This window comes from Lethenteron reissneri, chromosome 23 (assembly GCF_015708825.2).
Source record: "Lethenteron reissneri isolate LAM-NWPU_2019-01 chromosome 23, ASM1570882v1, whole genome shotgun sequence".
Taxonomy (NCBI): domain Eukaryota; kingdom Metazoa; phylum Chordata; class Hyperoartia; order Petromyzontiformes; family Petromyzontidae; genus Lethenteron; species Lethenteron reissneri.
In genome coordinates, this window is record NC_083801.1 from 17,988,998 (window position 1) to 18,015,267 (window position 26,270).

The 26,270-nt window shown below is 45.1% G+C and overlaps 2 protein-coding genes across 6 annotated transcripts; one reads left to right on the plus strand and one right to left on the minus strand.

Annotated features, from left to right (window-relative positions):
• Positions 1-6,006: 6,006 nt before the first annotated feature.
• On the minus strand, positions 6,007-15,453 carry LOC133346143 (chromobox protein homolog 1-like). Its single transcript, XM_061557579.1, has 5 exons — positions 15,074-15,453; positions 11,761-11,905; positions 9,784-9,967; positions 8,362-8,456; positions 6,007-8,040 (listed from the first exon to the last, which is right to left on the minus strand). The coding sequence occupies exons 2-5, from the start codon at positions 11,898-11,900 to the stop codon at positions 7,893-7,895; spliced, it is 567 nt and encodes a 188-aa protein (XP_061413563.1). The 5' UTR covers positions 11,901-11,905; positions 15,074-15,453; the 3' UTR covers positions 6,007-7,892.
• Positions 15,454-15,643: 190 nt separating this feature from the next.
• On the plus strand, positions 15,644-21,661 carry LOC133346144 (heterogeneous nuclear ribonucleoprotein A3 homolog 2-like). 5 transcript variants are annotated; one of them, XM_061557580.1, is made up of 12 exons: positions 15,644-15,726; positions 17,234-17,356; positions 17,602-17,715; positions 17,837-17,983; positions 18,406-18,616; positions 18,720-18,803; positions 18,892-18,942; positions 19,104-19,151; positions 19,466-20,104; positions 20,266-20,481; positions 20,897-20,982; positions 21,219-21,661. In XM_061557580.1, exons 1-11 carry the CDS (start codon positions 15,721-15,723, stop codon positions 20,956-20,958), a joined length of 1,701 nt encoding a protein of 566 aa, XP_061413564.1. In that variant the 5' UTR covers positions 15,644-15,720; the 3' UTR covers positions 20,959-20,982; positions 21,219-21,661. The 5 variants fall into 5 exon arrangements, with proteins under 5 accessions (XP_061413564.1, XP_061413566.1, XP_061413565.1 ...); XM_061557582.1 differs by having other exon boundaries at positions 20,311-20,481; XM_061557581.1 differs by having other exon boundaries at positions 17,234-17,341.
• Positions 21,662-26,270: the final 4,609 nt, after the last annotated feature.

A 26,270-nucleotide genomic window follows, 5' to 3' on the forward strand; every position in this document is an offset into this window, starting at 1 on the left:
TGTTCAGTCGCTCCTGTTTAAGGTGCTCCCATGATCTGGAAGAGCCTCCCTCCTGTGTTCCGATATCGAGCTCCGTCCGTTTGCTTCAAATAAATAAAAAACACTCACTGTCCTATCGTCATCGATCAGCCGTGATCTATCCACCGCTGGACAAAGGCCTCTCCAAACTGTCGCTATCTCGCAGTCTTTCCGTGCAACAATCAATGGTTGCTCTTGACAGACGGTGCTCTTTCTCTCTCTCTACACCTCCGATTAACTACGTACGGTGCGGAAAAAGTTAATGCATCCACACACACAAGCCTGCTCTCACCGTTTCGTTCCCAGCGGTGTGTGTTTCCTCTCCAGCGTTGTTTTTCCTCATTTGGCTGCAACTCCGTCGTGAGTCTCGACCACTGGCCATCATCCCTATCCAAGCGCACTTACTCGTCTGCTTATAGGTCTGCCTCGCAGCACAGTGAGGAGCGGTGGTGCAGCGGTTAGCGCGCTGCACGACGAACCTGGCGACCCGGGCTCGATTCCTGCTTACGGCCAACACCAGCGACGATTATCTGAATTCCTTGAGCTCCTTTTGCAAAGTCAAAGTGACTTCCAGCTCAAGTGAGCATTATGGCGGTACTCAGCTCCTGTTTTACAGCCCTGAGCCGGTGGTGAAAATTCCACGTTCCTACGTCGGGGGTTTGTCTATCCATAGAACACCGCTGTTGATTCCCCAAATTTTGTTTTTTTAATCTTCCGACTGTGAGGCGCTCACTCCGGCGCCGAGCCACCTGGTCAATTTAAAGCAGGTGTCAATTCAAAATCACGATCTTTATTTAGAGGGAGGAATCCGATGGGCTATGAAGCTCTTTTTCACGCATGTCCAGTATGGACGGGTCAGCAAGTTACAACAGCAAACAATACAGCAAAAAACTAAAGGAGTGCACAATAGAGAAAAAGGTATGCAATTCGCTAAATATAAATAAATTATAATATATCCATTCACTTATATGAGTTTTTTTTTTTTATCAAGCTTGGGCAAGGCACAAAAGCAACACGAAAAACAGTCCCAAGGCCACACCAAGATAGCACCTACACAGTAATAAAAATAAATGCCGCATTAACATTGAACTATCGACACACGGGTATAAGGATCAAAGTTACAATTCAGGAAGATTGCTCACTGAAGGTTGATTTCAGCAACCGGCCATGGGACTGCGAGATCTCGCCGCTTGACGCCTCATTTCTCCACCGAATCCGCTCTTAGGCTGCACGGCACGAGGCTGCATCGAAGCTCGTCTTAAAGCATGGGCGTCACAGGCAACAACGATTGGACGTCATAACGAGACGAATGCCACCAGTATCATAAGACGCTGTGGAAGGGGGTGGGGAAATGTTCTTGAAGGGCGCCACGGTGGTGAGATGTTAACTAACTCGCCTGGTATACAGGAGGTCATGGGTTTGATCCCGACCACTACCCTGACGCCTGTATATTTGGAGTTTGCATGTTCTGTCTCTCCCCGTGGTCGCGTGGATGTTTCTCCCGGTCCTCTGGTTTCTCCCTCCACATTTAGAAACACGCTTATAGAGTATTTGGCTGCAATACATTTCCACACGATGAGCCACTTCGTTGAACTATCACATGTGGCCAGGTCGTTGAAAATAAAAAGCTATATAGCTCAGTGGACCTTACCTGGTAAAATACAAATAAAAAGTTGCAGGCGGGGGGGGGGGGCTCAGGAAAAGGGTCGGACAGGGGTCGCGGATTCTGTTGATTGTTAGAAAACGTTCATTTAAAAAAACAATGCTGCTCCATTCTGTGTAGACCAGAGTTCACTCGAAAGTATCTCAGAGGTTCGCTCTGCGATACCCCAACTCGCGAGGATCGTTCTCCAACACGAATGCTTTACACCGATAGCATTTCACTCGACTTAATTCTAGATTTGAAGCTTTCGTGACTGAAGACGGAAGCTTGTGTTGCCACATGAAAACGGAAGCTTGTGTTGCCTCCAAAACGTCGTGATTTTCATTTTATTTTTTATTTTACTTTTATTAAAAAATTTTTACCAACGTGCCTTTACCGAAAAAACCTAAGAATATGAATTCACTCGACTTGACCAGCCCGCTTCACTGCGGGGCTGATGAATCGAAGGGCAAATACGTGGTAGGATAAGAAGTGGAGCACGGCCCTCTTGCTTCCACGTGGTCCCGCGGGCCACGCAAGAGACCCGTGTGTGTTGTGTGTGCGTGCTCGTCACCAAGCACAATCCGACCTCATCCCCGCTCAGTCTCCCGTGATCTGACGAGATCGGGAGCATACGCGGCGATTGGGCCACAGGCTGCGTAGAAAAGGCGTGGAGGATAATTTGAGCTCACTGGGTGAATGGAAGTGACCCCCCACCCACCCCCCAAAGCCAAGGAAGAGAATTCCTCGCGAGACCACGGAGGTGCCTTTAGCCGTATTCCAGCTAATGTTTCAGAAACGGTGTTACAACCCTGCGACGTTAGAAGGTTCTCGCCATGATTAGTTCGAGTCTCCAGCCTCACTCTGCGTCCCTGGCCGCTCCTTTGGCGGTGTAACAAAGACGGACGGACTGACTGGTCGGCTAACAGCTCCTGCTCTTCAGCTGCCACCGCTGATGGGACCCAGGATCTGTCTCTAATGTCACCTCCCCCCCCCCTTCTCTCTGTCAGTTCCCCCCTAACCTTCTTGGCTCAGATCACTGTGTCCTAGCCCTCTAGGGCTCACCAACACTGCTAAAGTCTACAAATATTGGTCTTCCCCCACCGCGCATATTTAGCATTATTTGTTCAAACAGGAACTATTATTCGGCGAATATTTGTATCCGTTCCCCCAAGATAACGAATATTTGTTAAGATTCTGGCTGTAAAAGCCACATTGGTGAGTGAAAATGTAGGACCAAAAGAGATGATTTAAAAAAAGGAAAACTACACTGAAGGCAAACAGCGGAACAACTGTTGCACAAATACGTTTGGAAAGCTATCTTAAATAAAAAATTGTAGTTGAAATACTACTTGGTTAAAAACGGTATATATAAACGGTGAAAATGTGTTCAAATCACACAGTCATTGCGCACACATTTCAAAACACCAAGAGAATTTCCTAAAGAAGTGCATTATGGGCCTCTTTTCTTCGGCCACCGTCAAAATAAATTTGGGCAAATGTGAACAGCGGCAGCAGTGATGCAGCGATAGACAACTGCGGACCGGACTCACCAGCACAACAGTCACCAGTGCTCACTGGTGCAAAGTTTGCCTCTGGGAACCATACACTTGAAGACTCCACACCCACGAAACAAATATTCAGAAAGGAACCCAATATTCCCGAATATTCATTCCTGGGGGACAATTGATTCTCTTTCACGGGCTCGAGGCAGTCGAACATTCCCACTCTGCTCATGCCACCTGCTTGCTCAGTCATTTGCTCATCAAATCTTAATGCAGAGACGACACGCGAAAGCTTTGTCTGGAAAGTGTACACGACTCGTAATTAAAGGCCACAAACAACCGTGGCTAAATTCGTCACGGCTACGTCCACGTGAAAGAAGAGAATATATGAATTCTCTTCCAGGGGACTGGCATGTTTACGTTCATTTGACACCGGCACGCGAGGCAAGTGTGGCTCAACCAGGCCCTCTGCTGTGTCTCCGCACACTTGCTCTGTGCACTGCAATCCCCGGCTTGAGAGTGTGCGGAAGACAGCTCAACTCACCCTGAGTCCCATTGGCTTCTCAGTGTGTATAGACACATATAAAGCAGTGGCTAGCGCGCTGCGGGATTCGACCCGAGTTCGAATCCCGCTCACGGCCAACACCAGTGACGATTATCTGAACCGGTCCTCAGCTTCAAATGAGTATCTGGTGCGGTGTGTAAATATCACCACCAGAGAGATAAAGGCGGCCGGGCGTGGTGTTAGCCACCCACCCCCTTGTGCGCCATACCGGCCTTCATAGGTGCTCGCTAAACAGCACTTGCCCCAACAGTCTGTTCAGACTATAGGGGGGGGGGGGATCTTTGTCTTTGTATATCATTAAAATCAGCGGTAAACAAAGCAATTTGTCTTGCGCCACCCCTAAGTCGACTCAGCTTCACAAAAAAAGGGTTACAGGTCTTCTTCTTTCGTATGGTCCAGTGTTGATATGTTCATTGCGAGCCGGTGGACGGGTGGAGGAGGTGGATTTGTAAATGTGGAAGGACCGAAGCGCTGCAGTGAGTGGCGTTAATGCGTTCGTACAAAGGGTTTCGACTGATGACCGTATGGGCCTATTCATAATTGGCCATCGGTGTAGGAGATTGATATGGGATATTCTGACGCGGTTCAAGTGCAGATCACCATTCAAACCGGGAGATTCGTCTGCGGGGTCGGCGATTGTGTGATTATTGTTGACCCCCCCATACTGGACATCTGTAAAAAGAGCTTCATAGCTAATCGGACTCCTCCTTCTAAATATCGTGAGTTTTTTTTTGTACTCTCAAGTGCCCGTCGGGGACGTTGGTATTGTCCCAGGTGGCCAAGAATCGAATCCACGGTTGCCAGGTTCATAGCAGTGTGCTAACAACTACACCCACCACTCCTCAAACCGTCCCACAATCGACGGATGCACAATTGTAAAAGGGCATGAAGTTAATGGACAAAATAATGCTGGGCTGTGAGCATTCAACTGCTAGAATTTGATAGAGCTAATCTCCACTCTTCCCTGGATGGTACACGTGTGGTGGATTTTTTGCTGCCCTCCCCGGCCAATTTGCTCACGGAATGTTATTTTTCAAAGCTGTCACTTGCACCACATTTCCGTAAATTTGCGGATTTCCCCACGTGCCGCCCTTCCACCCCACTTCGTAAACCCAGCGCCTGGGCCACGGTGCAGTTGCACCTCCTTCACACTCAATATACACACACACTGCTGGGCTCACTCAACGTTCCCACGTCTTTACCCGCCCCTACTAAACATCTGTGAAAAAAAGAGCTTCATAGCTCATCGGATTCCTCCAGTATAAATATTCTGATTCCGAAACGTGCAGCACGTGCAACAGTTAAGCCTCTCACCCCCCTCACCATTACTGCTCCCTGAAGGTTGTGGAAATTAAAAGCTCAACCAATCACCCCCTCTCCCCCAAACTGCCCCACGTCCTCTCAACGTTATTAAGCATTAATGAACTTGCCACTGCGGCGGAGCAGGCGTGCCCGTGACGGGCCCGGCACTCCCGTCCACCGCCTGTCCACCGCGCCACCGTGCAGAAAGGACACGAATTGGATGCGACCGACAGCCGTCGGCACGCGTCCCCCCCCCCCCACCCAGTGCCTCGTTCGAGGCGCGCACCGTAGAACAAGAGCAATCAATAGCCAATTACATCCCTCCCAACCACTCCAGGTCTCCACTCAGGCACGGCTGAAACTACAATAAAGCCTTAAAAAAAAAAACACGCGTCCAGAAAAGGCAGCACGGGACAATGAAATGTCCGCGAAGGGCAGCCAAGTCGGGAAAAACGTGGGTCGTTTTAAAAATATACATGCACTTTCCCTCGTTCAACGCTAAACTGCACCCAACATATTTAGCGACGGATGTCATTTTCGTGAAGTGAACATCCTTTTTTTTGTTCCTTCCTCTGGGAAGGCCAGCATATGCAGTGTCATTTTGCACTTAATTATCGGTAATTGATCTAATATGCAGCAGCCGTGATGTTTCGTTGTTTTAATGTCAAAACTTGCACAGCTTCCAGTAATTGGACTGACCATTATTTCGCTCGAAGCACGTATAACCCAGGGAAGTGTACAATTTTACATTGAATTGCTTTAAATGGCATGTATGCTGCAAAATGAACCAGAAAATCGCTGTTTAAACGTAGTCGTCGTTTTGAAAATCAGCTGTAGAGCAATACCTCGTTAAATTAGTGTACTAAAAAGCAACTTTGAGTTGTCGAAAATTGTTTCAAAACGTTTATTTTCTAACCATTAAACGATACTCAACAAGCTTATAGCGGGCAGAAAAGCACAAATAAAAACATGAGAACATTAAAAACCAATGTACTTTATTGGACATAATTGTTACCAAAATGGAGTGAGAAAAATATGCATTCCAACGGCCATTGTCCAAAAATTTGAAATACTGCTTTAAACAAGGCTGCCATTAAATTAAAAAAACGTATTAACTTTCACAAAAAAAACCAGGGGCCCATTCACGTGAGATTTAAAAACCTACAATTTGATACTGTAATTACAAAGTTTAGAAAATATGCACGATGACCGGGTAGCTTACTCAAGCAGTTCAAAACTCACAGGATCATAAAATAAAAAGATGACAAGAACTGGAGCTGTAATATTTCACATAACGTTCTGCAAGATCTTAACAAAAACTCGTTCATCCAATGGGCAAACCATCAATTGTTTTTGGCCTTGCCAACAGCAAGCAAAGCCAACATATAACCTAACAATAACAATCACCGATTAACATTCAAATGATGTCAACAGCTATAACTTTACACCCAGAGCCAGATTTTACATCTTGCCAAAATGGTCATAGCTTTTAGTTTTTTGTTAATGGGAACATTAGCACAATTTCACCAAGAACCAGATGAAAAGCATTCATAAACAAGTTAGGTTCATAATAATCTTGCACATTGCAAAAACTGGTATATGACGAGACTTTATTCACACAAAATAAATCCCATGCACTTCAGAATGTGCAATGACCAAAATGGACAGCTGTTTCTGATCGTGTAATTGTGTGCTCTTTAAACGCACTCAGTCCACACCACAATTTTTCGAGATCCCAATGCAGCTCAGGTGGGCTAAGATAATGACAGGGTTTAAAAAAAAAGCAGCTGACTTGAGTGCAGGTCCCTCTATATATCTGGAAATGTTTGAATGGACAAAAGCTATTTTCAGAAAATTTGAGCACGATTTGAGTGGACATGTTAATATGCAATGTGTTCAAACACTTCAGTTGCATTAGCAGTTAAAAGGAACATGTTTCAGACAAATGTGCTCACTCCCCAACTAAGCAACCATCAATCAAAATATAAAGTTTGGCTCTATGTGGACTAAACTTTATTGATTTAAAATATTCGAACAAAAAGTATGCATCACTTTAGATGTAGCCATTATTTGCGTGTCACACCAGCTCATCTTGTGATGACATTCCATAAGCATACATTGCTCTAAAACATCATTTGGGAAAGTTATTTTATTTTTTATCACGTTTATCAGTGCTGCACAATTTAACAAAAACATAGCCCCTTGGCATAGTAGAGCAGCTCACAAATTGAACTCGGTTCTCGAGCAACATACGGGGAGGGTTACTGTAGCAGTTACACCTGATGACCGAGGCTTGTGTTGCTTCCAAAATGTCGTGATTTAATTTAGTTATTTTCATTTATTATTTTACCTATTGACTTTCCCAAAAAAACCTAAAAGTATGAATCCTTGCAGTCACGAAAGCTTCAAATCTAGAATACGGGGAGGGACCTGCTCCTCAGCAAGCACTGTGCCACGACAGAATAACGTCCTTTATGTGTGAGCATGCCCTCCTTCCTACTCAGCAGCACACCACTTTTGTGCACATATAGTACTTGCAAAAACCAGCATTTTTATTTTCCAAAGCGCCGACACAGTTCACGACCATTGTATGCGTGGAGGATTATTGGGTGCACTAAAATTACTTCAAAAGTTCTCCTGACCAATAAAAAAACTACTACACGAAAACTTAACTTTTTTTCTTCTTCATAAAACATGTATTTTATTTTTATTTTACGACATACCAAAAAACCCTCATCATCAATTATGACCTGAAACGTTACGGTGTATTTGTTGTGTAGATTATCAGTATCTTAAGAACGGGAAACGGCGCTTTTGTTGTTTGCATCGATTCGGGATGCCCAGTCACCCGCGCCATGGCCTAGGCTTTGTCCTCCTTGGCGTTATCCGCGTCGTCGTCAGGGTATGCATGCCAGGTGAGTCGCTCCTCGTAGAAGGAGATGACGATCTGCGGGCAACGCGTGTTGGCCTCCTTGGCTGGGACGAGATCAGCCTCGTCCGAGCCTTTCCTACATTTGCGGAAAAGTCAGACAGGATCGTCTTTAATTCACGTGCCCCCTTTAGTTTCACACGAACCGCATTCAGAGCACCATCTGGCAGCAGCAGTATACCACATTTTACACCACACGTAAAGCAAAGGTTGGGAATAATTTGGCAACAAAGGTTATTGTGTCACCAATACAACTATTCTGGTATTAATGCAGCCTCAATGTAATTTCTAGGGTTGTAAATTTATGTGATAAAAAATTACTTAAAACCACAAGTCAGCATAAGACAGCACACGCATGAGCTTCAACTACATGTAAATGTATCTGTGTTCACAGACGTACCATTTCATGAGGAACATCAGCTCTCCACTGGAGTCCGTGGCACCGATTATTCTCTCGGGCTCCAACCCCCGAGAAAATCCAATCTCTTGACCGACCTTAAAAGGAGAATAACAAATACCATCAGTAGGAAACAGCCTTGGTTTAAGTTAGCGGAAACTACATTTTATATTGTCAAGCACAAACGGTATCACTGTTTGCATTTCTTTAAACATTTGTTTATATAACCTTCCTTGCAGGAAATGTTATTTTAATACTTAAACCACAAATTCACATTCTGATAAAATTATTACTAATTATTTGCTATTTTACTTTTTCTTTAATTACAAAAAGGATACATTCAATGCAATTAAATATATGTGCAATATAGCCAATCATTTGTACATACCTTATTAGTATGTAAACAAACTACTAAGGGTTTGTCTTGATATGTTTTCAAAGAGGTAATTCTAAAGTGAGAATTGTAAATACTCACATTAACGTGAACAGTTGAAGTCGGGCAAAATGGATATTTTGCAAGAACAATACTAGCAGTGTGTATGTAACAAATTAAAACAACTATTTAAAATACACATATCACAGTAGTATTTAATTTCTCAGTGTAAATTCAAAGACGTAGAATGAACTAAGAAGTACAGAATATATTTTAACATGTCAAAGCTACCATATCAAATCAGGATTACTCTGGGTATAATTTCCATATTCTACAGTTGGATAAATTGTAAAACAGTCTTTTTTCACGTGGTAATTTTGACGAATGACTTCAAGTAGGGTAAAGTAATTACTTGTTATTTCAGGCCATATGGATCAATTTTCAAGGTTATAGGTCATGTCTTTTTCCATTGACCAAATAGATTACACTAACCCCAATATTGGGACATAATTAAGCTCTCTTGATAGCAAGTTCACAAAATCCAATAGTCTGCCAATGTGAACAAATTGGCCAACACTATTATAACGGCACTATTTATACATGGTTATTTAAATTGTCACTGCATTTGGATCCTTTGCAATAACTTTTAACTCATTTATACATACTTTTAACTACACTATGACAACTAGTTACAATAACTGGCAGTCCGACTTTAAACAAGTGCTGCAGGACTATATTATTTGGAAACCACGTGCTTTCTTTTGTAACCAGGTGATGCACACAAATCTTTTGTAAAGAATACACTGTGAGACATTCCCGGAGAACCGCATTTGAATTACAGTAGTCAGACTATATGTGTGCACTTTGGAAACTTCTATTGCCCAAATGAGTTTGTATTCAAATCAGGAGACTAGGTCATTTGACTCGGAATGTGTTAAGTTTGTTTTCCTTACCCCACACTCCCGATTACCACGGTTGGCTACGTACTGTGTGAAAGAATAATCAACATACGCATGGGTCTTTGAAACTTAAGTCGTGTTTCTGACAAATACCTTTCCTGCCTCTTTTTTTTTCTTGGGCTTGTTATCTCCAGTGCCATTGAGGGAGGTAGATTTCCGTTTGATGCCCTCGGCCTTGTCCTCAGACACCTGCTGCTTGCCCTTGCTCGTGCCCAGGTACTCCGAAATTAGGTCCGGGCAGTCCAGGTTCTCCTCGGGCTCCCATGTGTTATCCTCCCTAGACAAAAACAAGGGTAGACAGATCGAGTCAGTTTTTATATAACGCTACTACCAAACAGTATCTTCAGTTTGTTAGGCTTTCTTTGATATCCCACTCCAATCAAAAAGTACTTTTGATTATTAGTGCTGTAATGCAATTAAATTACTTATCTATGTTAACCTATTCAATTAGTTGTGTCTGACCAACTCTAAACGGTCAAAAAGCTTCAAGATTTTAGGTTGCAGAGGGTCTCTCTCTCATTTTAATTGTAAAAGTGGGTTTGGGGTATAAATAAACAGAAGTATCGCTCAATGTCTTGTTCAGCACCTCAGACCTTCGTATGGCTCAAAGTGCTCCCCTGTCTATGCGAGAAAAGGGCCTTTTATCCCAAATAGTCCACTATATACCGGCAGTCATCGACCTACAAACGTGGTACATTCCCGAGACCCGTTTCTAAATGTGTTATAATTTTAAAAAAGCATTGTTAAAATCATAAGGAGAAATACTGTACATATGCATGCAATACTCTAATGCTGCATAGCAAATAAAACAAATAAAGCAGCATGTTCTAGAAAAAAAAATCAGTTTTTATTTCACTCACCTCCAGCCCTGATACTAGATTGTTTATCATAAGTGGCATTTCTAGGATGCTGGGACTCATTATATTTCATGGAGAATCGCTCCACTGACAAAAAATTGTTCTGCGGTTCGGTAGTATGACCGAAAATTCGCAAGTCGGATGGTAAAATACATAACATCTTATGGTGGTTAATTTGTAAGTACAGATGTTCGCAAATGGGACGTTCGTATCTCGGGGACTGCATCATTTGATTGTTATGTGGCATTGAGTTTTGTCTGTTCGAGTTGACATGCCACTGGATAACTGATGAGAATTGTCTTATTCAAAAATATGAAGATTAATGCACTCCACCAGCAACGACATAATTTCTGTATTGTACCACACTAGTGGCAAGTGGGACACGACTGATAGCAATTGTAATGTGTAATAAGGGCACTACGACCACCAATAACTGCATCTAGTGAATGTGATGCAGCATTAATGTGTTTAGAGTGTATACATGAGTGACACATACTGCTTAGAGATACAGCTCATTGAGAATGTTAAATACTGTGATATGGTCACAACAAGTTTTCAAGGGTGGCCCACGTGTTTTTTGCAAGTGATACTTGTGCACCACTGCTAACACAGCCTTTTCATGTTAAATGGTTGGAATTGTGCCCAGGATTAGATGTGTATTCACTGCTGGTATTGTCATCAGCCTCCCTGCTGGAGTGGCAGTGCTACATGGACTCGCAAGGTTTGTCCATCTGAACCTGCACGTGCCGAATTTTGGCAACCTTAGAAGATAAGCAGAATTAAGTCGGTTCAGTTCTTGGATGGGAGTCTGTCACGGAATATCATTTGTTATAGGCAGAGAGTATGGCAGTTCAGAAATGTACTAAAGTCTTCACATACAAGCAATATATTGGGTATATTGATTGAACGTTGTGTTTAGTTTGTCCTTCCTCGCACCTTCGATTAGCATGGTTGGCTACGTACAGTACGAAAGTTAAACATACATGCATGAATACGATTGTGTGGCGGCTTACAAGTGTTATTTGGGGAGATTTTATATATGTTTCGGTTACACACAAAAAAAGCCACTCGTTAATGCAATTAACCAAACATGGAGATGCAGCGATCTCCTGAAAGCATCTTGAGCCTCGGTGACTTTCTGGGGGAGACTATAACAGCATTAGCCACCAACAGAAGTGGCAAATTAATTATATTTTTTCTTTATAAGACTTACTCTGTGAATCCCTTCCACTTGAGAAAGTACTCCACCTTTCCCTTCACCACCCTGCGGTCCATGACCTTCTCCACTACATACTCCTCCTCGACGGGAGGATCCGGATCGCTCTTCTCCTTTCTGGTCTTCTGTTTTCCCATTGTAACTGCACCCATTGAACAAGCACATTTCACACGTGGTTAGAAGTACACCACACAATTGGACTTTCTTTTTTTATAACTCAAAATAGCGGGATAATTCAGGAGTGGGGTGCAACCATATTTAACAAGCATCAACTTAACCCCTCCCAGCCCACTGACACGATGACGTGCTTATGTTGCCAAATGCAAAGACAACACACGGGGGGAAACTATGTTTTATTGTATCATGTTCCAACGTTTCCCTCCTCAATGCAGTGCACATTCTCTGCAGAGGGGACACACAATGTTCCAACGACGATCCTCTCGACCGATGCCCCATCTGCTTTCACGATAATACGCATATCCTCAAGTCTGGCACATACAATATTTCGTTCCTCCAAGAGTTGCGGGTAGAATTAACTTAAGAATTCCAGATTCATGCTTGTATAATTAAAAATTGGAGAGTTAACTTCAACCTTCAACGATTGCAACTAAACAGCCAATCGGAATCCTGCATGCCCAGGTTTTCAGGAGCATGAGCTTAAACTACTTTGATCGGTGGGTGGGGCTCAGAACATTCTAGAATTAACCACAGAAAACTCCCATTATTACATTCCGGAGTGAATAACCTACAGTGTTGACATCGTAAGCCCATGAATATGCGAAAAGAGCCCCACTCCACGGCAAACAAAAACACACGTGGCTGAAGCCATTTCACGTGCACATTCACACACGGCAATAACACACATACACGTTACATTCACGTTCCAATATTTCAACGAAGACAACATTTTGCCAATTTACAGATTATTCGTGGGGCTCAAATGCATCAGCGGAGTTTGACTTCTACATTTCAGGGGGGGATTAAGTTTGTCCCTCACGTTAGGAATCGCGGGTGCTTAATTCGTGTTTTAAAATCTTAATTGTAAACTATTGAAAATTACTTAATAAAGGCGTCCAGTTTTGGGAGAGGGACATTGCCTGTCTGTGCCCCCCCCCCCGCCCCCAAAAGTCCGCCCACACTCAAACGTTACATTAAACACAAATTGCATACAATACGCCAACTTTGTTGAGATGCAAATCATCATGACGAGTATTAAAATACACCCGTTACCATTTTTTTAAAAGTGTGTTTGACGATGCAATAACCACAAAAAAACCATAACTCCCTACGTATCACTGACGTATGCATAAACACAATAATGTAAACATGCATTGCGCTAAATCTTGATGTAAAGCTTTCGTGACTGCAGGGATTCATATTCTTGGTTCTTTCGGTAAAGTCTCGTAGAAGGGAAATAATAAAATAATACAAATATAAAACAATAAAACTTCTCACGTTTCCACTGCAACACAAGCAATCATCATCAGGTGTGAAGTCCACAGCAACACCTGATGATGATTGCTTGTGTTGCAGTCGAAACGTCGTGATAATTTTTATTGTTTTATATTTGTATTATTTTATTATTTCCCTTCGACGCAACTTTACCGAAAGAACCAAGAATATGCATTGCGATTTTAAAACGTTCCACGCTTCTGGGTGGCGCCACCACCAGCAAGGAAATCTTCTTCCCAGCTTCTCCACCACCAAGCCCCCCCTAATTGTTTGGCTCCATCATCTCAATCAATCACTCCACTCGGCCCGTAGCTGGAGTTTGGACCAGCAATGTTTTACACGGCATTCTCCTCGGCCTCTGTTCTCATCCTGGCGTAGAGCAAATACTGTTCCCTTTCGGGGAGCTAAGTGCCAATGTCCGAGGTCTGATATCCACGACGAGAAAGGCTACGTGAGATCATATCGTCTTGCCATTCCCTCCTCCGTTAAAGGAGCGCATAACTATTGCGGTTAAGTTGTACGGTACTCTGTATGGTCCCACAGTTTCGGTTGCCCCGTTGATGGAGCAACAAGCATGGGTGGAAAAAAAAACGATTTTTCCAGCGGCAGGCATCGAGTTTTTTCTTTCATACAATTAAACCCGATTTCGGGGAATTAAAACCTGGTTTAATGAATACGAAACTCTGATCCAAGGCTTAGGCTGCTTCCTCGTCGGTGCTATCGTACTCGGGGCCGTCGGGCACGGGGTAGTCGTAGAATGCGGGCAGGTTGGTCTTGATGAACACGAGCTTCTCCACAATCGTTGGCGCCAGTGAGTTCCTTAGCTTGGAATGGATGAAGCCCGTAAAGTTCACGTTCATTTATTAGTAAAGCCATGTGAGCCATTCGGCTCTTGAATCGGGTGCAACCGCAACAAACAAAACAAAAGCATGAACAAGAAAACATCTTAAAGTTACTATATGACTATGTGAAAACTGAAAATCTAGGGGGGAAAAACAGCAAAAAATCCAGAAAAAAGCACCGTACACCAACGCTGAGAAGTTCCGCTCGGATGCCGCAATTAGAACCAATTAAACCGGATTTCTCCCAATCTCAGATGATCGGGTTTAATATAAAAAGACAATTAAACCCGACTGTGCCACCCTTGGTCCGGGCAAGAGGCGCCTCAAGCGGATAGGCAGCAGACTCCAGGCAAGAGGGCACCCGCGTGGCGGGGCTGCAATCCCGCTAGTCGGTTCTGTATAACAAAAACCAGGTGCAATTTACCCTGAACTCGTGCAGTGTAGGTTGTGCACTCATCTATTAAGAGTAGCAGACAACGTGGGTTGCTGAGCCGAGATGTTTAAAGCAAATTGTCCACCTTTCGTTGAGCAGCGAAACCAAACGAGGCCTCAAAATTCCCCTTCATCACCTACCCCCCAAATCGACACACGAGCCTGCCGAACTGGACGCCAACTCAAGGGTTAATTTGTGGTGTTTTTCCCCTCTGCAATCGTCCCATGTCCTCGTGTTGGATCTCGCCAGCAGCGTCGAGACTCGCCTGGGTTTCCCTCCCCTCAGGGCCCCGCCGGACCACGAAGTGGGGCCCCCCTTTCTCTCTCCCTACCCTCGAGACCCCGGGCACGGGGCGCCCCAATACGCCTCGATTCGTCGTCGTGAGCGGCAAAAGCTTCGAACGGCCATGTCCCCCTCACACCCGTCAACCTAACCACCCACACACCGCGCGTACACAACACAAAACGTGGCCGCGGCAGCAACAACAACGACGCCGCCGCCGCGCCATTCCAGCAAACGAGGCCGCGCGGGGCTTCCCTCCCGCGGGGACGACCGTAGAAGCAAGGGGCGCGCTGTGGCTTACATTGGGGGCGGTCCAGCCGCTTTGCTGCTCGCTCCGGGAATGAATGAGACGGACGGACGGACGGGCGGACGTGGGTGGGTGGGTGAGAGTCTGCCGCCTTCCCGCTACGCGCCAAAAAAAACCACGACGACGACGACGGCGGCAAAGCCTCGAACGTCAAAAGCTCACGGGGAGGAGGACGGGAACACTTTTTTTTACGCTCGCAGCAGCGGACCTCCTCTGCCTCCCCCCGGGCACTCGCTACCACCACCACCCCCCGCGGCGATTGCAACTTGGCAAGCGACTCAGGAGTTTTTTTTTAAAATTTTAATTTAATTTGTTACCAAAAATGTTTTTATTCTCTCACACGCGGAGCGACGGCGGAAGTGGTCGTCCGTTTCCGCTTCCGGTGCGCGGCGACGCCAAATGGCGCCAAAAAAATGGGGAAGAGGAGGGGGAGGAGGGGAGGAGGGGGGTGAAATCCGCGCCCGCCATTGGTCGACGCGGGGGTCACGTGTCGGCTGTCCTCGCCCAATCGCGCACTCGCAGGGCGTGGCGTGCCGTGCATATATAAGGCGAAGAGGCGGGAGTTGACACCCCCCCCCCCCCGAGCCCGTCCGTTGCCACCACCACCACCATTGCCCACCACCTGGCCGACATTTTGTACCATGGAGGTGAGAGTGTGGCAGACGCCACGGTCAGAGCTGGGCACCGGAGCTTAGTCCACCACCATCGCGGGGTTGAACCCACGAGGGTGGTGGACTAAGGGAAATGCGCATGAGGGGACGGGGAGGTGTGGGCAGGCACTGGTCGTGGGATGGATGGATGGGGAAGGACCGCGTGCTGTTCTCGATTGAAACTCCCTCTGTGGCTTGGCGCCGCTGTTCGCGGGCGAGAGAGAGAGAGATCGATATATAATCCGACCCGTGCTTCGAGGAGAGGTTTACTGAACGCGGGGCGTGCGGGGAGACGCGATGGTGGGACATCGAGGTTGGAGATGAGAGAGATGTGAGCGTGGCCCCGGGTTGTCGGCTCGAAGGAGGAGAGGGCCTCAGGCCGACATGGCGGTCCGTGGTGGTGGTGTTGGTGGTTGTTGGTCAGCGGAGCGGATCTCGCAATGGATATCAATGGCCTGAGACGTCGAGGCGGGATGGAGCGGCGTTTTAATGAGCGCACGTGGATCTCGGACTCGGCGTTTGCCAGGAGCCGGCGTTGTTGGTTGTGGCACTTCCCGCCTGTAAAGTGCTCGGGTTGCGTGTTGTGCCGAGAGCGTCCATTTGCCGCGCTGCCCCCCCCCCCCTGTTTAACGATGTGGTTGTCTATCCACCCCTGTCGGTCAGCCCATCCGTTATCTATAATACCCTCGTTGAGTGACTGCAATTACACGGCGCCCGCAGCCTTGCCACTGTGTTTACCAACCACAACAACCCCTGGGTGCGTTCATTCATTCGATTTCGTCCGCGCGTTGTGTGCAAGTCTTTGGGTTCTGGCTCGCATTCATCACCAATTTGCCGTCTGGTGCCAGATAACGGATGCGATTATGTGAATCGTGTGTTATATGTTGTGTAATATCGGGTCGTAATTGCGCAATTGGCTTCTGTTTGTAAGGTTGAAGACTCCCAGTGGGTGGGGGGGGGGCATCACCATGGACCACACTTCGTGATGGACATTGTTTTTTCCCCGATTATCTTACAATCATCAATGTCGTCAATTCCGTGTTAATTATTCACAACCGTGATTCACCGTCAACACCCAACGTATTAGGCTATTGGTGTTAACCCTTACACGTGGAAATCCGTACATGTTGATAATTGGTCCAGCGCTGTGAGCCCCCTCTGGCCAAATTACACCCCAATTGTACGCTCTCAAAGATAGTCTTTGGATGAACAAACACCGTGTATAAGATGTATAGGTTCCGTGCCGGTCAGCAAAGAAAAATCGATGTTAGTACCTTGTAGAAAGGCGCTTTGATGACAGAATGGACTGCACGTTTGCAAGCCAAAGGGGGGGGGGGGGGTGGAGTGTTCGATTATCAAACTTGAAATGCATTTCACATCGTAACGATGGCGCATTAAAACGCATAGTTTTAAGCACAGGAACAAAGATCAACTGTAATTATGGTGAGGGATACACGTTGGACAGTTAACCTAAATGTACGTTTTGGTTTTTTTTGGCCACTAGTTTCATGAGGATTCCTGGGATATCGATGAGGGTGCTGAAAGTTCAGAGCACACGTTCCGGGGCGAAATGCATTCAAGACCTCCGTCCCACTTAAAAATGGAGAAAAAAGCTGAGCGTTTTTACGTACTTATAGCACTGATTACACTTTGCTTTTAACGTACGTGTTTATTTCACAATGCACTAAATGATCTCGAGATTAATCACGAAAGCGCACTGCCTTAAATGCATAAGGTATTTAAATGGCATGTTCTGCTTTCATATTGCTTAAACGTCATGACTTTCCAACACTGGCATTGTCTTGCAGTTTCTGTATAAAGCATATGTCGAACGTGTCTTTCTAATGGTTCGAGTTTATTCTTTCCACCCAGGAACGTGAGCCAGAGCAGTTCCGCAAACTGTTCGTTGGAGGGCTTAGCTTTGAGACGACAGAAGAGGGCCTCCGGCAGTACTTTGAGCAATGGGGAATCCTCACCGACTGTGTGGTACGTACATTCGTTCTACTGCCCTTAGGGGCCGTGCATGCTATTCGTAAGCATTTGCCTGTTATTTGACGAAATAACGGTGCACTTTTTAACCATTTAGTTTTGTTGGTGTTTGTTTCAGGTCATGAAGGACACACAATCCAAGCGGTCGAGGGGCTTTGGCTTCGTGACCTTTTCGAGCATGTCAGAGGTTGACGCAGCAATGTCTGGCCGGCCTCACAAGATCGATGGGCGAATGGTGGAGCCGAAGCGGGCAGTGTCACGAGAGGTAAGGAGTGGTGGTGAGGTTGGGTGGGTCCACTTGTTTGCTTCATCCAGAACACTCTTATGACATTAGGAAGCCACTGGAGCTAATGAACTTTTTAAAAATCTAGATTTAGAACTCATTTCTTTAGAACTGCCTTTTGTGTTTAGTGTTGGTATGCATGTTGAACTTCTTTCACACTGTACATAGCCCAACAATGCTACGTGTAGTTCGAAAGAAGTTCTACATACAATCCCGGACTTGTTGGTGCTTGCCAAATTTGTTTTTCTCTGCAGCTTTCCAGGCAAAAATGAAGATTGATACTCCATCACAAATACATCCTCAAATTATGCTTTAGCGTTTGTCCATCTTGATATTGCAATTCTAGAAACGTTTGCTTTTGAGATTTTTTTTTACCAGGACCTCAAAACTCATTTTTATTGCAGGACTCGATGCGACCTGGAGCTCACTTGTCTGTTAAGAAGATCTTTGTTGGTGGAATCAAAGATGATACCGATGAAGAACATTTGCGAGATTACTTTGAAAAGTATGGGAGGATTGAGATTGTTGAAGTTATGACGGAGAGGGAATCTGGAAAAAAGAGAGGCTTTGCCTTTGTTACCTTCAATGACCATGACCCCGTGGATAAAATTGTTGGTAAGTCTCTTTATGTGTTTTCCTCATTTTAATTCTTTATACTGGTGGCATGTGTAGAAATGCAATGTTCATCATTAATTGTGCTTTTTCATTTCATCTCCAGTTCAAAAATATCACACCATCAACGGACACAACTGTGAAATCAGAAAAGCCCTTCCCAAGCAAGAGTTGCAAAATTACGGCAGAGGTAAGTCTTATTATTTGTGTGAAGATACATATGTTACATTGTGCTTAATATTCGATGCTTATTCGTTTATGCGATTTTTTTTGGTCAGGCCGAGGAGGATTTAACAGAGATTTTGGTCCTCCTGGTGGAAGGGGCGGTGGTAAGTCATTTGCAGAGTTTGCGCTCGTTTGTTCCTCGGTCAATATTTTATACAAGTGTTTGTCCTCTTGAATGATAGCGTTAGTGTCTTGTATCCCCGTTTTAATGTAAATCAGTTTTCCAAGTTGACACAAATATAAATGGCTTTTGTCTATTGGGCAGGTTTTGGTCGGGGAAATTACGGAGGCGGAGATTTCAACGGTTGTGATGGTGAGTAAAGCATCTGAACAATCGTGTGCACACAGCGTTATTTTTTTGTCACTTCGAATTTCCTGCAGTCGAAGTAAGTAGTGGATTTGTAAACGGAGCTAGGGCATTGCACATGTTGCGAACAATTCAAGTGAGTGATATCTTGACTGGTCCTGGTATCTCCCCCCCCCTTAACCAGCCTGCAATGACCAGCATGGTCAAACAACTCCCATAGCCGACTTGTAGTGGGAATACCCTGACAACAAGTCGTGTTATTATGTACATATTTACATATTATGTAATTTCTTGAATAGTATTTTTTTTCTTTGTCACAGGTGGAAACTTTGGCGGCGGAGGAGGTGGTGGATATGGTGGGGGCGGTAGAGGCGGTTTTGGCGGCGGTGGCGGCTATGGCAACCAGGGAGGTGGTGGCTATGGAGGAGGAGGAGGGGGCTTTGGTGGTGGTGGCGGCGGCGGCTTTGGGAACCAAGGAGGAGGAGGTGGCTATGGGGGAAACATGGGTGGTGGAGGCTATGGCAACCATGGAGGAGGAGGAGGAGGCGGAAGCTATGGTGGTGGTGGTGGAGGAAACTACCAAGGAGGTGGTGGTGGTTATGGTGGACATGGTGGACATGGGGGTGGTGGTGGTGGTTATGGAGGGAGTGGACATGGGGGTGGTGGTTATGGGGGTGGAGGACATGGAGGTGGGGGTGGGGGAGGTGGGTACGGGGGTGGACATAGTGGTGGACATGGTGGTGGACATGGTGGGGGTGGACATGGTGGGGGTGGTGGTGGACAAGGCGGCGGGGGTGGGCATGGGGGTGGCAATTATGGTGGTGGCGGTGGAGGCAGCGGATATGGAGGCGGAGGCAGCGGATATGGAGGCGGCGGGAGCTACAGCGGTGGAGGAGGTGGCTATAACCAGCACGGCGGCGGCGGGGGCGGCGGCGGCGGCGGCAACTACGGTGGTGGTGGTAAGTGTGACGTCTTAAATAAGGGCTCCGTTATCATCAGGCAGATGTAACCCAGGGGATTTGCAAATTCGGTCTGGATAAAAAAAAGAAAAAACCTGGTGTCTGATAGTCCAATGTGTATTAGCCATAGCCTAAAACCACTGTTTCTTTTTGTCATTAAGGCGATGTAGCAAGTCAGACCAGTACAGGAACAGTCGCTCTTGCAGGTAACTTTGGAGGCGGCGGTGGCGGCGGCAGCAATTTCAACGACTTTGGCAACTACAGCAGCCAGGGACATTCGCATTACGGCCCTTTGAAGGGAGGCCACGGTGGTGATGGTGGTGGTGGGAGCAGTGGCAGTTACAGTGGCCCCAGGAGCGGTGGCGGTCCCTACGGAGGTGAGATATGTTTGTTCAGTAATGCATTAGTGTTAATCGGTCTCCAGTGCCATTTATAGGAAGATTTCATTTACATCAACATTGTCAAGTGCCATATTACAATGGTTTTCGAAAATTGTTCAAATTGCGCCGACCGCCACACGCAGTTATTCCTCCTCTGTTAACCTATTATTTTGACAAATTCAGTTTTATTGAGCATTGGCTTTTGCCATATAATCACTATCAGACTCAAACCATTGTATTGTCTTAGAAATATTTAGAGTGCCTTGACGTCTTTTGAAATTGAAGTATTACCATGTGTGAAGTGATTGAGTTCTCACACCATGTAGAAGCAGTTTTTCACGTCATTTGAATGCGTTTCCCTCTGAGTTGGAGTTGGGTGTTGAAGTAAATTATTTGTTGCTCATTTTTTCAGGTGGCTATGGTTCCTCGGGGAGCGATGGCGGAGGATATAGAAGTGGACGCAACCGATATTAGAGCTGCTTCATTTCCCCCCGAAAGGTACGATTTGTTTTTTTCCAGACTCTATAATGTGAATGCACATCTATCAATTCACCCTCTTCACAGGATACATTCTAAATTTTCCAGAATTTTTTTTTTTACACAATCTTACGTGCGTCTTTTATTGCCACTTAAGTGCGTTTACAACCTTGTCTGTTAATTTCCGTGTGTAGCCCATTTTTTCCCCCATCTTGCATGCATATTGATTTGTGTAACCATATTTCTCTATTCTGCAGGCATCCAATGTACCATAAATAAGGGAGGCTGAGCTGACTTGGAAGGACAGCGTCAGGGGTTCTGACAGTCCAGGGAGTGGCAGACAGCGCATAGAGGCAGGAAATAATCCTGCAGTAAGCAAAGTGAGTCAAGACGCAGGACAGGTAGCAAGACTAAAATCATGTATCATGGCTACATTTGTGTCTGAAATTCTCAGATTTTTCTTTTTTAAAGTCAGGGTTTTGCCACGATTTGTCTTTTTATCGAACAAGTTTATGATCATGTAATTCAGATGTTAGTGGTGCATGTTAATGTAGGCCATATACACATGCAATAGACAACAGGTTTGAGTGCAGTATCTGTTTTTTTTCCATGGATGTATTGCAAGATGAGTAAGTTGGCAATGCATTTGCTGTGAAGAATTATGTTTTGTACAAAAGTGAAATAAAGCTGTAGACAACAACTTCTGAAGTACGTTTAAGTTTTTGGTTTGATTGAGTAGTCGGTGAAGCTAAGAGAATTGAGAGAGGCGGCGCTCACAGTTCGTCCCCCTGGCTGCGAGAGTGGTTGGAATGTCGTCGTCCCCCCCCCCCCCCCGTTTTCAACGTGGCGCGCGCCCGAAGGCAAGTGAGGAATCTCTACAGCAAGGAAAACCGTGCTGAGGAAGTCGGCAGCCCCCACACAGTGCAGAAGCGGCAGACACGGGACCCGACCCCACAACGGCAGCACGAGGGAGGAAAGCAGCAGGCAGCTTGGCCCGGAAGGAAGAAATGCGCAAGCAGTCTCTTTGTTGAGGGAAGGAGTGCAATGAGAGGAAGAAGAAAAATCCCAGGTGTTGGCCTCAGGCATTTTTTTTCAGAGTGCAGGAAGCTATTGATATTTATATCCACAAAAGCCAGTAACAGGCTTGAGTTGGTAAGTTTACAGGGATGCTTTCCTCTTTCGTTTTTTGTCCACCAGGACGTGCATGTCCTCTCATTTCTACTTTTAATACCCGAGTGGAAATGACATTTTTCTTAGGTTTGGAGTGAAGCTGTCGGCACTGGACTTGAGAAACTGGTCAACTCCATAACAGGGTAAGCCATTAGGTCCGTTGTGTTTGTCGTGAATTGTGTTTTTAAGTGTTACAAGTTGTGTAATGCATGGATTGGTAATGTAAAAAAAAAGTTAAATTATTGTCTCAGCAACTCCAATACACAAGTAAAAAACGCAACTTTGGCATGTTAGAAGTGGCATGACTGCACAAAAAAACAACAACCCCACTCCATGTGAAAATGTAAACGTAAGACAGCTGATTGAAGGGATGTTAGATTGTTTCATTTGTTAAAGTGGGGATTTCAATTCGTATGCTTTAAATGCAATTGAATACTTTTGTTTGCATATATTTATAATAAATTATTTATTTTTATAATGTGATTGCTTAATCCCAAGCGTGTGGTCTCAATTTGTCATTGTGTCCAGCATCAAAGTATTTGATCACAGGTCATTGTGTTGGCGAGGCATGTGATGTCTAGGAAGTTTGTCTTTTAAGGACATGACAATAATTTTGACCTGTAACACGTTCACAGGTTTTGCTCTCTCGAGGAGAGACCATGCTTATAAATATGTATTAAGATACATGTTTTAAGCAAATATGTTTTCTTTCGAGAGATCAACGTGGGCGCAAGGAGACAGCCGAGCTGAAAAGCAGCCAGCCGTTGAACCAGTCTCAACAATTACCCACGCTCAATATTTATATGAAGACATGTTTGGCCAATTTTAATCCGCTCCGAGACGTCTGCAAGCGTGGGTTCTGTTCCCCGCTGAATCTTGGAACGCGCAAGCGGGGTTGGCATTTTATTAAGGCATAGCGCCTTTTTTTAACGACCTTGTACTCGCCACAGTGAACAAGCCAAACTGCTGCCCGCCATTCCACATGGCCTTGTGAGATTCTCGGTACAGTACTGATAGTTATTTTAGTTTTTTTCCCTACGGTTCTGTTCCAATTACGTGTGCGTACGTAACCAGGAAATGGGAAAGGGTTAATTAGTTTGTAATTCGGAGGCAATCCGATTGTCTGGCAGAAACCCACACGTGCGAGGTGGGAAGATGTCCCACCCAGTCCAGATTGAAACCCATAGAGATCCCCTTGCTATACTGCCAGGGTATGGTGACAACACACAGGAAAGCAGTTTTGCAATATTGTGTTTCACCAGCCCCTCGCATCAGTTCTAGATTACAACGGCGTGTGCCATTGCCTGGCACGAAGTAAAATCATTTAAGATAAATTGTAAGCCAGGCAAGATGTCTTCTGAAACATTGAGTGGTGCACAAACTTGCTGACAAGGTGCAACATTTTAATTTCCCCAGTGAAAGCTTTTCCAAAGTTCTTTGAATTGCAAAAACAAATAGGTGATACATTTTTAAGTGAGACTTAGTGCATTTCGAAAATCGGATGTGATAACAGCACTCGGTAAATCACTGAATCTGCCCTATTCTATGAACCTGCTTTTAAGAAATACAGGACCCTTCTAAAAATCCACAACGCAAGATGGAAAGTTACATTTTAAGGCAAAAAACTCAACACGTTTCCGTCAAAACACTGCCTTAGGAAAAGAGGACAGATGAAGGGCCATTGTCTTTGTGCTTGCACACATCTGCCAACGGAGCGTCACAATATATATTATTTTATTGCAATATAATTTAATGAACACGTTCCAATGAATTTCTCGCTGTGGATCGCTTCCGAGTTCGCTACCTGTGACATTGGTTGCGATGGGAGCGGTAGTGTAGCCGGGTTAATGCTCTGCACCGCAAACACGGCGACCCGAGTTCGATTCCCGGTCACAGCCAACACCAATGACGATTATCTGAACCGGTCATGGTCCTCCCCGTGGTCGACTCAGCCTCAAATGAGTACCTGGTGCAGTGTGTGTTAACATCGCCACTGTTGGCCACTCAACTCTTCGTGTGCCGTGCCAGCCTTCATAGGTGCTCGCTAACAGCACTTGTCCAAGTCTGTTCAGGCTACACAGGGGTGATGTTTGTTACCGTGGTTGTTATCACCATGTACGTCCATGTGGTGGCAGCCGAACAGCCCTTTTCGATGGCCCTGGAGGACAGACGCGATGCTCCACCCTCAAGGGGGGGGGGGTGTAAACAAGCCCCTTCCTCGGTTAACAGGTTTTACGCGCTCAACTCAAAAGGAAGACATTGAAAAGAAAAGGAATCTCGTAATACTTAATTGGGACTGATAGGCAAGCACCAATTACTGTACATCATTCACGCTGCCTTAGAAGTAAAATGTGTAATGGGCAATGGTTGGCATTTGCTCGGGGAAGGGTCATTGCCCAGAACAATCCTTCACTGCACGTGTTATCAAGTTATCAAGAAGGGCCATTGAAATATTTTCGATCCACCCCCCCTCTTTAAGGCAATGTTTTGAATGACTAATTTTGGAGAAAAAACGATGTACCAATGTGTTATCGTAAAACTGAGCTCGCTTGCAATGGTGTGTTTGGTTTTTGTGCCACTACTGAAAAGGTTCACTTTAACGGCATTCTAAGTGACGTTGCAATCCGTCCTGCACGCATGAGGTTGTACAAACGTATGGGTTGTGGTTTATAGGTGCCGAAAATCTAAAATTCAGTGCTTTGTGATTCTACCGGTTCAAACTACGGACGATTTGTGACAAGTGTCAACTTTCCAGCCCATCTAGGACCTAAGAACTCTCATCACTCTCATGATCACGTAGGCCAAAGATTCATCTTCTTGGTTCTTTCGGTAAAGTCCAAGAAGATGAATCCCTGCAGTCACGAAAGCTTTAAATCGAAAGGCCAAAGATTCTTAACCTGGGCTGCGCACGCACCCCTGGGGGTGTGAGTTGCCCTTTGTGGGAGTGTGAGACATGCCCAGATTTTTAAAAAAGGTAACTCCTCGAAAACAATTTAAGCACGGGGCACGTAAGTACAACTGTTTTGTTTAAACAAACCTTCCTGTTGATTAACATTCTTTTTTTTTCCATTTACCAGTGGCGAAATATAGTAATAGGTTTTTACCCTTTCAACTGGTACAAAAAACTGACACCTTTATACAAGGTATCATGTTTGCAATATCCACAACACAAGCAGTCAAAATGCAAACAAAAAGAAACAACTCTGATAATGATAATTATCAGAGTTGCCTTGTATAAAGGTGTCAGTTATTTGTACCAGTTGAAAGGGTAAAAACGTACTACTATATTTTGCCACTGGTAAAGGAGATGTCTCATAGTGTAAATGCTTTACCCTGAGCTCTCAATACTCTGATAGTGCACTGTTTTTGAGTTGTACGCCTTTTGGCGTCATCTGGTCCAACACCAATGGAGACTAGGCTCTAAGAAAAGCTGTCTCGGGTGTGGACCAATCAACTTTAAGGACAGTGCATATCATTATCAGAGTTGTTTCTTTTTGTTTGCATTTTGACTGCTTGTGTTGTGGTTATTGCAAACATGATGTCTTGTATAAAGGTGTCAGTTTTTTGTACCAGTTGAAAGGGTAAAAACCTATTACTCTTCTTTTTTTTTTACCTAGACTACAGCAAAAATTACGAACCACTGCATTGGACTAATACGTGAGTAAAATTACCCAAATACTAACGGTGCCTCCATTCTGACGCTGGTTATTTTTCCCAAACCGATGGTGGACTCCGAATTAATTTTTTAAGGAACAGGGGTTTTTTTTTTTACAGGATGGACGTTGCTGAATTCCCACGAGGTAGAAATCGTGAACTAGAAGAGCTTGAGTGAATCCCTAATCGTTAAGTTTTTTTTGTAATCAAAAGGGTGCTTTGTCACAGCGCAACCCAACTTCATATTCTACTTTCATGGTGGTTTATATCATTTTATATTAAATTTACTTAAAATACACTCCTCGAGTGCTTAAGAAGCACAATACACTACAGACAACCAGGTGATGGGCCGGCGTACCCCCCCCCCCACCCGCCAGTTCTGCAGTCCCTCTATTAAGGTGGCCACATTTGCTGTGCCCCCCTTTGGCGGCACCTGTGTTTGCCCACGGGAGGGGAGTTTAACAATCTTCGTGGGATCCACCAAG